This window comes from Paroedura picta, chromosome 6 (assembly GCF_049243985.1).
Source record: "Paroedura picta isolate Pp20150507F chromosome 6, Ppicta_v3.0, whole genome shotgun sequence".
In the NCBI taxonomy this organism is placed as follows: Eukaryota; Metazoa; Chordata; class Lepidosauria; order Squamata; family Gekkonidae; genus Paroedura; species Paroedura picta.
The window spans coordinates 91,914,030-91,932,142 of NC_135374.1; the positions used below are offsets into that span (position 1 = coordinate 91,914,030).

The 18,113-nt window shown below is 42.5% G+C and overlaps 1 protein-coding gene across 3 annotated transcripts in view; it reads left to right on the plus strand.

Annotated features, from left to right (window-relative positions):
• RASA3 (RAS p21 protein activator 3) overlaps window positions 1–18,113 on the plus strand; it is a 176,699-nt gene that overhangs the window by 85,864 nt on the left and 72,722 nt on the right. For all 3 annotated transcript variants that reach the window (XM_077343669.1, XM_077343666.1, XM_077343667.1), the window contains exon 5: window positions 16,212–16,288. In XM_077343669.1, the coding sequence (XP_077199784.1) occupies window positions 16,212–16,288 (77 nt within the window). The remainder of the gene's footprint in view (window positions 1–16,211; window positions 16,289–18,113) is intronic.

Genomic DNA, 18,113 nt, shown 5'->3' on the forward strand with positions numbered 1-18,113 from the left:
CAGGGTGTTCATCCATCATGAGGAAGAGCTGGGTGTCATCTGCATATTGGTGGCAACCCAGCCCAAACCTCTGCACCAGCTGAGCAAGAGGGCTCATAAAGATGTTAAATAAAATAGGAGAGAGGATTGCTGCCTGTGGGACTCCCCATGGCCTCTTAAGCACGGCAGCAGCTACTGCGTTCTGCCGCTGTCCCGTTGCGGTGGGCCAGGATGCCCCGCCATTTCCCTTGTATGCATGGGGGCGGGGCATGCTGGGCTGCCCCAGCGTAGCGTGCGCGCGCTGAATGCCAGGGCCAGAAGGCAAGCAGGCACGGCGGGGAGGTTAGGATGGCCCGGGGAGGGAGTGGGGGGGCCCAGGCCCCCTCTACAAGCCCAGGTGGGGGCAGGGGGTCACCTCTGCCAGCTCCGAAGCTCCATGGAGCCGACAGGGACACCGTAGGGTCGGGGCTGGGTGGGCCGACAAGCCTGGCACAGGCGATTATGCACAGTGCTGGCCCGCCGCAGCTCCGGCTTACCCAGGAAGCTACGGAAGATCCTGCGGTCGATTACCGCGGGCCTTCCATAGCCCTGGGCTGGGAGGCACTCGTGGTGGCGGCGGCAGTGAGCGTTATTGGTGATTTTAACCGAAGCACTCCTGCTGCCAGCGCGGGCATTCTGGTCTGTGCATAATGGGCCCATGTGAGCTAATGATGGTTGGATACTCTCTCTCCTATTTCTACCCTTTGTCCGTGACTCCCTTGTTAAATTTTGGGTTTAGAATTTAAGAATTACTGTGTGAAATAGCTGTGTGGTTCTTAGTTGAAAATATTACATTGAGGTTAGAGGTCAGCCTTCACAATTTATGGAGAAATTTTTAAGCAGTTTCAATATAATAGTTGTGGTGCATACACTGATACTGTCAATTTTGTAAAGCTTAATTGTATTGCAAATATGTTTTAATCCAACCCTGGTACCTGCATAAACCACCGTATTTCCTTCCTGATGGGAAGAGGAAATGCTATAGTCAAATCCTTGCCTTTGTTAAATATTTGTTGCTGCAAGCAAAGAACTATTCACAGTGAGGCAGAATAATATTGATTTAAGTGTAAATATGGAATGGTGTCTCTTTGTAAGGGTAATAAACATATTTGCATTCAAATGTTTACGCAGTTTTATTCCTCCAAAATATTGCTAAGAATATATTTTACATCCTTGATAAGAGGCATTTACCAGATCTGTTTTCTCTGGATATAGACAGATACCCATTTTAAAAGGGCCTTTTGGACTTTCAGTTTGTTTGGGGACCATAGGAGGACCAGCTGATCCAGATTCATTGGAGGACTTGCAATGACAGCCAACTGTTTTACACTGTCTAGTGAAGAAATGAGCATTCGTCCATGAAGCAGTGCTATACAGTTCACCTTTAGAGTCATCTGTAGGACAATGTCCCGAAGGTTTCTAAAGTGGTATTTCTGACTGAATGATGGATTATTTTAGGCACTTCCTTGGCTCATGATTGATAGGCCAGATTAATACAGCTCTAACTCCACACAGTCTTCGAGGCCTTGAAACTCTCACTGCAGGGATCCTGGTTTGTAGAAACAAGCAGTGTCATCCTAAGAAGAATTGCACCCATCTAAATCTATTGAAGTCAATGGGCTGATCTATTGAAGTCAATGGGCTCCTATCTTTGTAGGAGTGCAAAGAGGATTATTTTGGTTCTCTTATTGCGTTACCACACATCCAGTTCTTCTCCTTTCCTTTTATATATAAAAAAAGAAACTCGATGAAGCGTTCTGGAGAACGCAAAGGCTTACAGACATTTGAGTGTTTTTGAGTGAGTCATTTTGAGTGGCCCTAATAAAGGGTATTGTGTAGATTTTATTTTGATTCTTGCATGAATATCTTTGGTAAGAATCTATGTGTCTTTACAGGACATGGTGACATTAAGAGTGGCACATTGATGTCCAGTTCTGCTTATAACACAAACAAAATGCTCTATATAAATATCTCTGTCTCAAATGCTCGGAGTTCAGTGTGCAACAATGTATAGTAAAAGCTTTGTTATCCAGCACTTCATTATCCGGAACACTCGGTTAACCACCATAGCCTAAGGGCCAAGTTCTCCCCACCCCCCAGCCACTATACCCCTGCTTCTTTGTTCTCACGGCCCACTTCCATGTATCCAGATGGCTGGCTTGGTGCCTCTATTTGTTTCTGCGCATCTGAGAGTGGGCCGTATCTGCTAATGTCTTCTTTAGGTCTCCTCTATGCCTGTTTTGGTGTGTCAATAAAGCTGAACCATCGATTCCTCCAATAGTAATTAGACCGAATCCAAAGGGAATCCAGAGGCTGTATATAACTAAGTCCTCAATCACAAAAATTCAAAATATAGTTGTTTTGGTATGTCTACAGACCAGCTAGTAACCAATCAGGATTCATGGAGGAGCCAGGTGGGAAGGGGGCATAGAGAAGAAACTCTCAGTTTTGAATCTGATAGGCTTTGTAATCCCCGGGAGTGAGACTGGAACATTCTCCTCTTAGGAAACTTTTGTAAGTCTCATAAACTGGCTTTTAGGAGAAGGAGGGTAATATATTTGAATGTTTCAAGAGATAGGGTTTGTATCCACAGGGAGCGAGATTGGAGGGGTCTTGTATCAGGAGACATCATAGGTCTCAGCTGGCTAGGATACTAAATGCTTTTAGAAGTCGAAGTAATGGTCTCGGAGCCTAATTTCAGAGGAAAGCTGGCTAAAGAACTGGAATTTCTAGGAGGAGCTCACACTTATTCTCTGAGGTTCATAAGGTTGGAGAAGAGGCCAAGGAGTTGCTTCATGAATAAAGTCTTGGCTTATAAGTGTTCTTTGCACCCAGAAATATTAATAACTGAATGAGCCTAGCAAATGTGTCTTACACTTGTATATGGTTTCATGCCTCTTTATTGGACAATCTTATTTGACCCAAGGAAGTTAATAACAGATCCAAGGAAATAAATACAAGTTTGCTCATCCTCCTCTGAAATAGCTGCATTTAGAAGCCACTTGGGTCCAAGTGAAGGCTTGGGTAGAGTCACCACTGGTCTCATTTCCCATCATGCTGCTTCTAGTCAAATGCCATTTAAAACCTGACCTTCTCATTAGCTTCTCCTCACGCTGTGAGAAACTAGCTGTACTGGAGGTTTCCTGGACAGCTGGCCCACTTGTCTATCTACTGCGCAGAGTTCTGTAGCAGAACATAAGTGAAAGTGTCCCATCAGGCATGGGGCGTTGCTGTTCACTGTGGAGAATGAGTTGGTTTGTAGTGGATTTCTCTGTGTAGGATGCAGGGCAGAGCAATGAGTCTGAGTAACCGGCTCATTTGATTAACCAGCATTCCCCATAATTGCAAGCGACACATCTTTTACTTAATTGTAATTTTAAAATCTTCGATTTTAGATCAGGTGAAAATCTAGAAACACTAAAATAATCGACCTCTACTTGATGTTGCTTTCTTTCTACCCTGATCTGATCTTTCCATTTCTTCTTCTCTTGAACCCAGGGTTGAAAGCTCTTCTGGAGCAATTGAGGTTTTTTGCCCATTAAAGAGCTAGGTGTATTTGATAATACTGTTTGATGACAAACCGTAAATTAGCCATCCATATTATTTGCTCTAGAAGTTGTTCAAGTGCTTTACTGGATAATTAATGTACATAAGATACCAAGTATCGGTTTTAGATAACTTTAACAGCAGCTGTTTAGGCAGTGTTAGGGTTTGCTTCCTGTGGGAAATGAAGATTTCCTTTTTTATCATGTGAAGTCAGCCAATATTTATATGACTGTAATGTATATTGCTTATATTAGTTGTACAGTTAATGCACACTGACTATGAGAGCTGTTTGCTAGCTTTCTAGGAGGATGACAGATATTTATATCTCAAGTTAATATATCTTGTAGCAAATGCTTGTGAAACTTTCCAATTAATGAGGACATGGAAGCTAAAGGTTAATTATAAATGCTGTGCTGTATTTGCGATGGTTACTGCAGTTTATCATTTCCTCTCTTTTAGCTTTATAAAAACCACATCTTAAAGCAGCAATTTAAGCTGTGTGCTAAATGTTTTCTGAAAGGAGAAAATGTACAACATGGCGGACTGTGTTTATCCATTACATGTAAAGTTTCCTTAACAAAGTTGAGAAATTTTAGTTCTGTCTGGGGGAGGCCTTCTGCCTGAAAGTAGAGCGGCCCGTGAGTGCTATGGGGTGAGAAGTAGCACATTGAACCCACTGTTCATCCACAATGGATGAAGTGCACTGGTTGTGTTGTGGGTACATATTTTAGCCAATTTTATTACAGACTCTGCCCATTCAGTGTAATAACCCACAGATCTCCTTACCGAGGGTTGTGGTCTGAGCTTTTCTTCTACCCCTCCCATTACCCCTCTTCTCTGTCTTCCTGCTCTTTCCCATGTGCCTCTTCCCAGCTCTTCTCTGCTTCTGCCACCTCTTTATGTGTTTCTTAGTACTCATATCCCTTCTTTACCTCCCGCCTCCTCCACTGCCCTCTTTGTTATAACTTTTTCATTCTCTGAACCTCACCTAGGCTCCTTTCTTTGGGCCTGTTAGAGCCTTCCTACCCCCACCCAGCCAACCCACTCAACAAGCTGTGGCTGCTCCCAAGCTCAAGGTCGACCAACTGCTCCAACATGGCCAAAGCCATCAATTGCAAACCCAGCTGATGGGCAGGCACAGTTGGTTGATGCTGCTTCCTATTTCTCCTTGCTGCCAAGTTGCTTGGGCCCATCCTTGTAACCAGGTGAGTCTTTACAGCTGCAACACAAGAAAACACTTGTGTAGTTTCCCTGATACATACAGCACAGTGCTGATGGGGCTTACACACGACATGTGTTCTTGTGCATTTGAATTGTTTTCCCTGTCCCAGCCCCTGGGGATCAGTAACTTTAAAAATCAGCAATTAAATATCACTACGGCATTGGCTCAGGGTGATAAGGCAGCCGACATGCTGCCTGAAGCTCTGACCATGAGGCTGGGAGTTCAATCCCAGCAGCCAGCTCAAGGTTGACTCAGCCTTCCATCCTTCCAAGGTCGGTAAAATGAGTACCCAGCTTGCTGGGGGGGTAAACGGTAATGACTGGGGAAGGCACTGGCAAACCACCCGTATTGAGTCTGCCATGAAAACACTAGAGGGCATCACCCAAGGGTGACTCGGTGCTTGCACAGGGGATACCTTTACCTTTACCTTACAGAATTATAGCAATGTGTCTTCCAGTTTGTCTGAATTTCCTTCAATAAAAAAGTAAGTCACCAGTCCCTTTTGTTGCAGAGACCTTTGCAACACAAGGGGATAAAGACTTCTTAATAAAAGGAATTTACAGAACCAGATAGACAATTGTTATAATGCTATAATGACACCCTAGGGGACTAAGACAGGACTTTCCTGTCCAATGGGGGCTGCCTCAGCTTTGCTGCCATCTAGCCCACTTTCCAGTAGCATTTGAGCTGAGATTAATGACCCATGTGTCAGTGACCTAAGAAGCAGCAAAACTTATTTATTTGCTTATTTATTTCTGATTGTATCTTGGTCTTCTGCATATAAAGCACAAGGTCTCTCACTTTTACATTGGTAATGATATTTAGAGTGTGTACCAAAGCACTCCCCTGCAAAAAACGGGTTGTTGGTAGGCCTTATACTAGAAATAAAATGGTTGTTAGTTTGGTTTCCGTACTCAAGAAGAAGAATCATAGAATCAAAGAATCATAGAGTTGGAAGGGGCCATACAGGCCATCTAGTCCAACTCCCTGCTCAACGCAGGATCAGCCCAAAGCATCCTAAAGCATCCAAGAAAAGTGTGTATCCAACTTTTGCTTGAAGACTGCCAGTGAGGGGGAGCTCACCACCTCCTTAGGCAGCCTATTCCACTGCTGAACTACTCTGACTGTGAAAATTGTTTTCCTGATATCTAGTCTATATCGCTGTACTTGTAGTTTAAACCCATTACTGCGTGTCCTCTCCTCTGCAGCCAACAGAAACAGGGTAGAATGCTGGGTAGAATGTATAGTTTGACAACAAGGAAAGTTCAAAACAAGGTCTTCATTGGCAAGGCTCATAGCTGAAGCAGTTATTATGCCAAAGCAAGATACAGAGAAGTAATACATAGGTGGACAGATAGGTAGGGATGGAACAACTTTGGGCCAAATGCAGAAAGAAGAGCTGTAAGCAGGACCAAGAAAGATCTACACCTGACTTAGAAAATGGGCTGCCTAGTGATGGAATTGTCAGTGTAGACAATTTTACAACTTTTCCTCCATTCTTGAGCCATGAGTGGGTCAACACCAGAGATCCCTGAGCCAATGCCTGCTGAAACTAAGGTCTGAAGGTAATAAGAGGATTGCTTCTGTATACAACTAAAATGGTTTCACTTCCAGGAATAAGGATGGAAATTGTTGTTGTTGTTGTCAGCCATTCAGTCGTGTCCAACTTTTGGTGATCCCATGGCACAGCTGTTGCCATGATCTCCGATCCTGCTCCGCCTCCCTCAGTTGTGCAGTGTTCTGGCTGGTGTCCATCCTGATCGTGTCCAAATCACCGTGTCCTTTGTTGGTCTGGTTTCCTATTTCCACTGACTAATCCTAGTATAATTGCTTTCTCCATTGAGTTGGATTGCATGATACGGCCAAAGTAAGCGAGGCACTCCGTTTTCTTGCCAAGCAGTCACTGCTGAGCACATAACATCATGGTCATTCCAGAGCTGCCTATTCCAGTCAGCTCCTGTGCAGTATAGTGGTTAAAGAGTCGGTCTGGGGAAAACCCAGTTCAAATTCTGGCTCTACTATGAAATGTACTTGCAGCCCAGTCTAATTCATATGCAGGCCCATGCACAGGATTTTTAAAGGGGGGGATTCAATACATTCTAGAAGCCACATGAAATTTCTTAATTCGTTCTTTTTCACTTTTCCTTGAATTTTTAAACTCTTTTTCTATTACTTTTCAATCTCGTGCCACTGTTGGTGGGTTTTCATTGGTCAATGAATAGCTTTTTGTATAGTTTCTTTTATTTAATCTTTTTTGTTGGGGGGTTAAACTCTCAACTCTCCCCTTGTGCACGACCTTGCTCACATGGTTACGCGATGGAGGAGGGGAGAACCATGTATGCCACTTTGCCTTCTTTTGTGGAAGACTAGGGCAAAAATGTACCGGAGCTGCTTTATTTTGTGGAGGTTAGTTTGCTGACTCTCCTGTAATTGTCTTAGAATTTTTTTCTTGTATGCTCATTAAGTTACTTGGGTTATGTTCTAAATCTCTGACGAGTGTGATGTGCGCTCTCATTTGTGTGTTTTATTGAGACTTTTACATATCCTTTAAAAAAATGAGCTCCATATGGGGGGATGCTATAAATGTTTAAAAAATACTGTGTGGCTATTGTCCAACAGTTGCTTTAATGGTGTTTGTTCAGCCTATTTGCATGTATCTAGCAGAGAGCTTATTTGAAACTAGTTAATCATTTGCAAGAGCCAGGAAGACTCCAGTGCTGAATTATTGTAACCACAAACCATGTGAAAGTGAAAAAAGCTATTTCCAGTTTAGCTGCTGCTCCACCACCCAGGAAATAAAAGGGTGTGACCACTTTATCTAACACTGTTTTTCACATCTCTTGTTTTGTTGCCCATGAAGTGGGGGGGGGGGGGGAAGTACAGTCATCTCTAAGATATATTCCTATTCAGCTATAAAAGATTTCACACAAGTATGTCGTGGAAAGGAAACAGTGCAATAATAAACAGTTACACCCTTCTAAGCCGGTTAAAGTCGGTGGACTTAGAAGAGAGCAATTTGGTTTTAGGATTGTGCTGAAAGTCTTTCAGATACCGAAACCTAGAGTTGAACCTTATTATAATACTCTTCTCAAAGATTAACAAAGATTTATTCAAGGTGTCAGCTTTCAAGTGCTTGCACTCAGAAGCTCACGCCTTGAATAAATCTTTGTTGGTCTTAAAAGTGCTACTGGACTCTGATTTTATTGTGCTACTTCAGACGAAAGTTTCAAACCCCCCCCCCCTCATTTTATATATGCTTTGGATCGGCACCTGGTTATGGGACTGAAATGGTCTGAACTACCCTGATAGATGACATATGCTGGATGAGGGGTGGAGGAATGTGGCCTTTTGGTTCTATTTGACGTCCTCCCTAGGCAGGCCATTGGTATTTGCTTGCCTACATTAGAATCCCTACACTGGACATCTCCTTCCCCTTATGGCTCTGTTTCCCTTGCCTTTCACTTGCCTTCTCTCCTTAGCTATTTGTAAAGCTTCCTCAGACAGCCATTTTGATTTCTTGCATTTCTTTTTCTTTGGGATGGTTTTAGTTGCTACCTCTTGTACAATGTTGCAAACCTCCGTCCATAGTTCTTCAGGCACTCTGTCTATCAGATCTAATTCCTTAAATCTATTTGTCACCTCTACTGTATATTTGTCGGGGATATGATTTAGTTCATACCTGAGTGGCCTAATGCTTTTCCCTACTTTCTTCAATTTAAGCCTAAACTTTGCAACAAGAAACTGATGATCTGAACCACAATCAGCTCCTGGTCTTGTTTTTACTGACTGTATAGAATTTCCCTATCTTTGGCTGCAGAGCACATAGTCAATCTGATTTCTGTGTTGACCGTCTGGTAATGTCCATGTGTAGAGTCGTCTCTTGGGTTGTTGGAAAAGAGTGTTTGCTATGACCATTGTATTCTCTTGACAAAATTCTACCAGCCTGTGTCCTGCTTCATTTTGTACTCCAAGGCCAAACTTACCTGTTATTCCGGTTATCTTTTGGCTTCCTACTTTAGCATTCCAATCCCCCATGATGATAAGCACATCATTTTTTGGCGTTGCTTCTAGAAGTTGTTGTAGGGCTTCATAGAACTGGTCAACTTCATCCTCTTCAGCAGCAGTGGTTGGGGCATAGACCTGGATTACTGTGATGCTGAATGGTTTGCCTTGGATTCTAACTGAGATCATTCTGTCATTTTGGAGATTGTATCCCAAGACTGCTTTTCCTACTCTCTTATTGATTATGAAGGCTACTCCATTTCTTCTGCGAGATTCTTGTCCACAGTAGTATACCTGATGGTCATCTGAATTAAATTCACCAATTCCTGTCCATTTTAGTTCACTGATTCCTAAAATGTCGATGTTCAGCCTTGTCATCTCTTGTTTAACCACACCCAGCTTGCCTTGATTCATGGATCTGACATTCCAGGTTCCTATGGAATAAAAATCTTTACAGCATCGGACTGTCTTTTCGCCACCAGTTACTTCCACAACTTTAAGCTTTTGCCCTGTCGCTTCACTCATTCTGGTGCTACTCGTACTAGCCATCTGCTCATCCCCAGTAGCATATTGGACACCTTCCGACATGAGGGGCTCATCTTCCGGCGTCATATCGTTTTGCCTTTTGAACTTGTCCATTGGGTTTTCATGGCAAAGATACTGGAGTGGTTTGCCATTTCCTTCTCCAGTGGATCACCTTTTGTCAGAGCTCTCTGCTATGATCTGTCCATCTTGGGTGGCCCTGCACGGGATAGCTCATAGCTTCACTGAGCTACACAAGCCCCCTTGCCACGGCAAGGCAGCGATCCTTGAACGGGGGGGGGGGGGGGTATCAAATCTAGCTCTTCTAAAAGTCAGAGGCAGAAAATTCTGCACTGGAGAGAGACGGATAATTTGTGCCATCCATCAAAAGAGTCTCCTCTGGCAGATTTTAATAGCTAGGATGAATAATGACCTAGAGCACAGGTGATTGGCTTTTTATCTACAAGTATATTCCACATTATTAGTTTGAGCTAAATGTAAAGTATCTGTTTGAATATGTCAGGAACATTTTGTCTCTGTAATTAATGAGGGATCCACCAGTGCAATCCTAAGCACAGTTATATCCTTCTGAGACTCAGCATCTAGTAATCTGTCAAAAGAAAAAGATACTCACTTGGCTAAGATAGTAACTGAAGCAATAATATGAATTCTGGGGAAATCCTGTCAATGGTGCCAAGCTCAAGGATGGTACCAGATGGCAGTGAGGGTGGTGAAATGCAATAATCCTGCAGTCATATTCACCATGGGATCATCCACTTTGCTGACTGTTGGGATTTTGGAAAGAACAGTATTGCTGAAAATATTAGAAAACTGCAGACTGGTTTGGGCTTGGTGGATTAAGACATGCTAATCATTGCAGGTTCGGGAATGGTGGTATAGAAGTTGAAATAAAAATAAATAAATAAATAAAATAAAAGTTAATGATTTAAGCTAAGCTAGGGTATTTATTTATATATTTTATATCCTGCTTTTCAGTCCATTAAAGACCCTAATCAGGGCAACAGTATAACCAGCAATAAAAAAACAAACAATTAGGAAGGTCAAACAAAGTGATAGACAAAACAGAAACACTCAGGTGGGTGGCCACGTTGGTCTAAAGCAGCAGGACAAAGTATGAGTCCATTGGCACCTTTAAGACCAACCAAGTTTTATTCAAGGTATTTCATGTGCAAAGAAACTTCTTCGGCTGTCTGAAGAAGTGTGCATGCACAGGAAAGCTTACACCTGGAATAAAACTTTGTTGGTCTTAAAGAAATATAAAATTGTTCATCTGCTGGCGGAAGTCTGTGATCCTAGGGAATAAATTAATCTTCCTTTGGCAGGAACGCCATAATTTTGATGCCAGGACTGAGAAAGTGGTCTCTAGGTTTGCCACCTGTTTTGCCTCAGTTGATGGGTCCCAACCTGAATCAGGGCTCCTGAAAATGACCATAATGTTTGGACAGGTTTATAGGTGGTCCTTAAGGTATGTGGGTTTTAGGTCATTTAGAGCAGGGGTAGTCAACCTGTGGTCCTCCAGAGGTTCACGGACTACAATTCCCATGAGCCCCTGCCAGCGTTTGCTGGCAGGGGCTCATGGGAATTGTAGTCCGTGAACCTCTGGAGGACCACAGGTTGACTACCCCTGATTTAGAGCTTCAAAGGTCAATGCCATGCTCGGTGATTTGCCATGTAGACAGTCTTTGTGTCTTTTAATGAGAACTTTTAAGTGAGTGCTGCTGTGATCCAAAATGTAGGCCAGTAGAGGAGGGACTGAAAGGATGAGTGAAGGTGTTATATGAGAGAGAGAGAGAGAGAGAGAGAGAGAGAGAGAGAGAGAGCTGTGTGTGGAGGAAGAAACTTGAGTGAGGTGCTGTACTCTGTGAGAGAAACCAGTGTTCTGTGGAAGTTACTAGCCTAGGTGCCAAGTTGGGAAGTTCAGCTTTTTGGCCTATGTGTCAGCTGAGAATATAAGTCTATGTGCTTAGGTCTATTTAAGTAATCATTATGCTTATGTATGTATGTATCTGAAACTATTAAGCTTATTCGCCCTACAGAGGCTGTTATACTTAGTAATAAATGCCATGCATTTTTAAGACAAACAACTATTTTAGAGTAAAGAATCCCCTTTGGAGAGCCAGTTTGGTTTAACGGCTAAAGAGTGGGGGCCTCTAATCTTCCCCACTCCTCCACATGCAGCCAGCTGGGTGACCTTGGGCCAGTCACAGTTCTCTCAGAGCTCGCTCAGCCCTACCTCCCTCACAGGGTATCTGTTGTGGGGAGAGGAAGAGATGGTGAGGACTGAAACTCTTTCAGGTAATAATAAAACAGGGTACAAAAAAGCTCTTATTTTACCTCAGAGCAACCTCCACCCGCTGTCATGCCATAATATATAACAAAGCCATCCTGTTTTTTGGGTCTACTAAGAATTCTAAGGAAAGAGCCTTTGGTGGCAGCAAAAATAAGGAAGGCGAGGCAGCCTGACACAGTGAGGTGCCTTGACAGAGGTTACACATAAAGCTGTCACACAGAAAAGAGAAAAAATCAGCACTTTGAATTAGGCCTGGAAGCCAGTATAGCTGGAGCAAGACTACAGTGACCTGGTCCATGTGACCCATTTGGGACAGCATTCTTGTTGCAGCATTCTGTACTAGTTGTAGTTTCTAGTACTTACTTTTATGTGGCTACTAAAGTGGGCTTCTGATCTTGCCTGGGGACACCAATGACATTGGTTCTGATGTTTACAAATGCCAGCTGCCATGCAGCATTGCACTTTTTTGTTTCTTCACTGAAGTCCTTTTAAAATGGCAAATTCTTTTTTTTTTAATGGTACTGAATATTCTGAGACCAATTCTACATGAGTGGAATAGGCTGGGCCCCCACTGCCACACACCATCAGTGCTGGCCAGGCCCTATCTCGGGCCTGCCGTGGTTTAGGCCCTCCATTGCCTCATGCCAAGGGAATGCTGGTGTTTCCAATTCCCCGGTCTGCTGCGGGGCCAACAGGGCCTATCCAGCCACAGGCCAGTGTGAATGGCGAAGGTGTCCCAAAGGGAGCAGAAAATGTTCCACATTTCCCATTCCTTTTTTCATTGTCCTCTAAACATCCATGCAGAGACTGCTTGTCTGGAATAATGGCATTGTCACAGATTATATGCAACCCCCATGTGAAAAGAAAAAAAACATGTGGGATTTTACTTTTTTGTACTACAGAGGAAATTGGCAGTAACAATGAATTAAGTGCTTTGTCACAGTCAGAACAGTGAGAAGACTGCTCAAAGGCCAGTTGAACCTCTCCCTGTCCCCCCAAGGAGCTGGAGGGTCTGCTGTCATAGACGCATGGTTCCAATGAGGTTCAGCAATGAAATTTTCATGGTGAGATTCCCTGGATTATTTAAGGAGTCACAATAGCAACTGAAACAATTGACTAACATAGTTAACTGTCTGGAATTTCCTTGTTTAAGTCTGGAATAACAGGATACTAAGGCCTAGGGTACTGACACATTTGCTCCCTATGTACCTTTCTTGAAGTTGTGTTGTGTATTGGGGGAACTTATAGGCAAGAAACCAGTCCAATCACATGAAATCTTTATTTCATCTGCAAGACAACTCCATCAAAGTAAAAACTAGGGATGGGCCTAAACTGGAAAAATGCAGTATGGTTGATGGTTCGTAACATGCACATTTCCCGAGCCATGAACCATCACAAACATTTATGGTCCAAACAAACAGGTTTGGTTTGTGACGTTTATGGCTTGGTAGAATGGCTCCCTAGTATGCTAGGAGCACTAAACTCACCAGGGATATCTGGCCGACTCTCCTCTACCAGCCTTCCAAGTTTGGTGAGGATTGGATGCACAAGGTACAAGTTATGGCCTACCAAAAAAGGCACCCCTAGGAAAGTGCTTTCTGGGGAAACTTTGGTTCATGAGCCAGTTCATGCCCATCCTAGTAAAAGCCTAGTAAAAGCTCTGACAATTTATTACAGAATAAATTTAAATACGTGGTAATAATTAAGAATACCACAAAATAAAAACATCTGGTTTCTATGTTATGATTGTTATGTATCACATTGTTATATTGTTCTATGTAATTCTACGACATTTTATGTAAACCGCCCAGAGTCGTATGGAATGGGTGGTATAAAAATCTAAATAAATAAATAATACACCTAACATATTTATAAGTAACTCATTAATCCAGTAGCTAGTGAACCAGAGTAAAGCAATTAGTCTACAGGTCAGCTGTACTTTCTTCAACATGTCTCATTTTCACCTTGATCCTTATAATGGCATCAACAACCTTGCCATTTGGAAATAAATAAATGTATCCCTATCTGCCTTCTACAAGCAGTAGAATTTCTAGGCATGCTTTTTTGACAGCCCTTCTATGTTCATAATTTATTATATTGGTAAAGTATACTTGAAGTGTCAGGGAGAAAGGAAGCAACTGCCTTTAAAAGAAGGTTGTTTTCATGGTAGCTAATAATCCAACATTGGGTTTGAACACCTTGGTATACCGTTCTTTGTTTCTCTAACAGTTTGGCTGCATGGAAATCAAGGCTCCTCATGTATTCTTCTGAGAATCCAAGGGTAGCCATTAATCTCGATACAAAACCACACCATGAGTTGAACTTCATAACTCTGCGTGTCCAAGGTAGAAGACCCAGAGATGTACAAAAGATTATTCTCAGCCAATAGTTAATGGCTGCTTTTAAAACTAAGGCTGTTATTGAGGGTAGAGATAATTATACTCCAACCATAACTGAAGATGTGGAAGGCAGAGGAGTCAATAGCAGGTGGTCAAATTTGTTTTAGATGACTTCTAAGGGCTGGAGATACAGAGTCCCAAACTGCTGCTCCATGTAGAAGATGTAGGAGTTATTTATTTTTAACATTTCCAGAATTGGAGAAAACCAGGTAACCTCTTCTGTTCCTGTAAGAAGAAACCAATGAGACACAGCAGGAGCAATAGTAAAAGAAAAATCAGGCTGAGTCAGACTGAACAAGCTATTGATCTACAACCTTTTCTCCCCTGCCACCATTAAACCTATTGAACCTTCATGAACAAAATAACAAACTGGATTATTTCAACACATATTCATCTCTGTCTCTGCTTTGTTCTTATCTTAGCATATCTATGGATTTAGTTTTTTGTTGTTGTCTTATTTGGAAAACTAGCAAGAAAGCCCATTGCAAGCAGGAATGGCAAGGGCGCTAGGACCCAGGGGACACCAGGAGGTGCAGATCTCTCTCTCTCTGTGTGTCTCTCTCCCTCTTGCTGCGTGTCTTTTGGTGTGCCTCTCTTGGTGTGCCTTGCAGCAGAAGACATAGCAGGCAATTAGGAGGGAAGGATGCTGGGATGCAGTTTGGGGCAGCTCTCTCTGTCTGTCTGTCTGTCTCTCTCTCTCCGTTGCAGTAGGGGCGGCTCTCTCTGTGCCTCCGCAGCAGGAGCAATAGAAGGGAATGAGGGGTCGTGTTCAGTCTGGCAGGGCTCTGTGTCTCTCTCTCTGTGTCTCTGGCATGCCTGAGAGGAACGTGGCTAGCGTCCAGGGAGGGAGGGCGGCAGCTGTAGGAACAGGGCCAATCAGGGCCCTATTCCAGTTTGGACAGCCGGACACGTACCACCCCCAAGGCTGTTTCACAAATATATAGAGGAACTGTGGATAAGGATTAATTGTGTTGGGGTACGTGTGTTTAAACCTCCTAAAGCAGAATTCTGACATACTGGTTCAAGTTTCCTCAATTCATTGTTCTGTGGAGGAAGGTAAAATGTTAAACAATTTCCTTTCTCAAATTCAAATTCAAAGTACCTTTAATGGCATCATAATTCCCTTTCTCTTCACAGTCTTTTCTGAAAACGGCAGCTCACCACCCGAGTAATCTGAAAAGAGCCAATTCTGCTCTCTTTTATATTTGTTCATTGTCACTCTTATTCATTATGTTTTTTCTAGAGTAAAAATGTATTCCATCCTCCCAGTGTGTTATTTCTTTCTTTGTGGTCAGAACTCTCACAACATTTCCCTGAAGCAGTTCTAATTACCAGCTGCAGTCATCTTTCCTGGGAGTTAGACCCATTTGAAAAAAATTACTCCTGAGCAGACCTCTTAAGGATTAATAATACCAAACTCTGATTCATCAGGCAGTGAACTAATTCAGAAAGTCTGAATCAGAGGTGCAAAGTTGTGAAATCTGTACAAATACAGGAAGCCAAGTATAATACTCGCCAGATAAGCAGACAGCATGTTCGTGATTGAGTAAACTATTTTAGAAGAAGTGAAAACATAGTCGATCCCTAGATCCTCAGTTTCAGTAAATTTTTGGTGATTGGTTCTCAGACCTACAGTTTGCTTTATTTATTATTCATTTAGATGAGATAATTATTATATAAGTATTGTCCAATGAGATATCTTGATTTTTCAAAAACCAATTCACTAATTTTGGCTTTGATCAATTTGATCAACCAAGGTCATGTTTGGCCTGTATCCCTGAAATTGTTATTGACAAAATTATTATTAATAAACATTGTTTCTAAAACAGAGATACCCGACTGTGCCAACTTTTAAGCTAAACTACTGGATTACAGAACATTTGTGTAAATGATCCTCATTCTTTTTAAGGGTGGTTAGCGGATGCCACCACAAAATGGCTGCCATGGGAGTGAATCACAAATGTTGAGAAGTTTCAAGCCTGGTATTATCCAATGATAGAAGTGTCTGAAGAGACAAGGCATACCTCCTGTTCCTTTCTGAAGTGCCTTCTGCTCCATTGAGGTGGAGGAAAGCTAGGAACTGGGTATGAGCAAACACATGCCGTACATTGGGGATCACTGCTTTAAGAATGTTTTGACTGGCTATATGGTATATAATATTCATATCGTGGCTTACCATTTTGTATTTCAGGGAAAGGTCCATCTAGAGTTGAGGCTCAGTGAAGTCATAACAGATACTGGTGTTATTTGCCATAAGCTTGCTACACGGTAAGACTGATACGTATCAATAACTTGACAATATTTACTTGCAGTCCTCTGACAGCTGCTGCATATGTATTTTAATATATGTCAAATATAATTAAGAAAAATGTTTTTAAGGACTCTGTCCAGGTCACAAGAGAATCATGGAATGTCTCACAGCCCCCGTAGGACTTCTGGTCTGGTTTTCTGTCTTTGTACCCACATCCACTCTAAAATACTACATTGCATACTGCCATTAAAAATAAGAAGAATTTGTGATGACTGCTATTTAGTCTTCTGGGTTGGAAATGGGCTATTTGAGAGTCGTCCTTAGATCCTGACCATTGCTTGTGAGGATGTCAACCTCCTTCATAAATCACATTATGTATTCTCTAAAAGTATATTTTATGTTAATTGGCTTAAAAAAATAACCTGTCAAAGTAAATCTTTAGAGTCAGTTTTAGATGAAATCCTCATTTTACAACCCATAATGGGAAGATGATATGTTTGTAGAGGCCTGTTAACTGATACAAAGTCCACTCCTTTACCATAAATTGCATAGTAGGGTAAATTAGCATAATAAACCAGTATACGTTGCCATGGAAAAATCGCTGCCAGCATTCCCTGAGGTCTCAACTTGACCCTATTTTTCAGAATACAGGAAAATATAAAATATTTCATACTTCTTACAATAAATATGAACATTATACTAGAGCCATAGTAAAAATGATCACAAACAGACTGTAAATGTTAATTTGGGCTAATATATAATTCATTAACTGCAGTTTTTAAAATGGGATTTTTAACAATTTTATTTTAAAATCAGCAGTACATTATTATTTCTGCATGCTAGGCATGTGTTTATGGTGTGTATCTCTAACAGTAAATGGTTTGCTTATGTCGTTAAAACAGCTAAGTGAAAGTGTTATCTTGACAAATTGCCTATAGTGAATATTAGGGTTGTAATTACATACATACTTAGAGTTGGACCCAGTGGGAAACTTCTGCTTACACTAGAAGCCTTATGCAAGTGAAAGCACAAGAAGATGACCACATTCACCACTTGTGCAAAGTCAACCATACTATGTCTTTTGCTATCAGTCTTTTATTTATTTATTTTATTGTTTGTTTATTTATACTAGAATTAAAGCTCGTTGTAGCAACGGGTGCTATCAGGGGGAGGGGGGGAGAAATAGCAAAGAGAGAGAGAGAGGTAAAGAGCAAGAGAGTGATTAAGAGAGAGAGCTTAGCATTGGGAAGAGTAAGGAGAGGGGTTGTCCAGTCTGTATGGGCATGAGGTTGCATATGTGTGTTGTGGGGGGGGGGTTGTGGTGGCATGGTGGCGTGGTGACAAATGAGGGTGTGGGTGTAGAGAGATGGCTGTCAAGAACCTGTGGTTTAGAATGTTAGTTGAGTGTGGGAGAGGACTGACTTTTGGGAATTGTGGCATAGTGGTTACAGGTGAGCTTTCATGTGCCATGTTTCAAATACGTGAAGGGAAAATCAGACTGGAGACTCTTCTTAGAGGGAAATTATATGGCAACCAATTCCTCCCAGTTCTGTGGCCCAGCTCCTTCTGTCTCCATTTTTTTACTGTTGATATGATGTTATGTGCCCACATGCTTCTTTCACGGTTGCCCCTTAGAACAGTGGTCCCCAACCTGCGGGCCGCGGCCCGGTGCCGGGCCGCGGCTCCCTCTCCCTGCCCCCCCTCGCAGTAAAAAACTTCCCAGGCCGCAAGCTTGCGGCCCGGGAAGCTTCTTACTGTGGGAGGGCGGGGAGAGGGAATCAGGGCCTGGCCGCGCATCGCGCATGCGCGGCCCGGCCCGATGTGCAGGCATGGCCCGCGTGG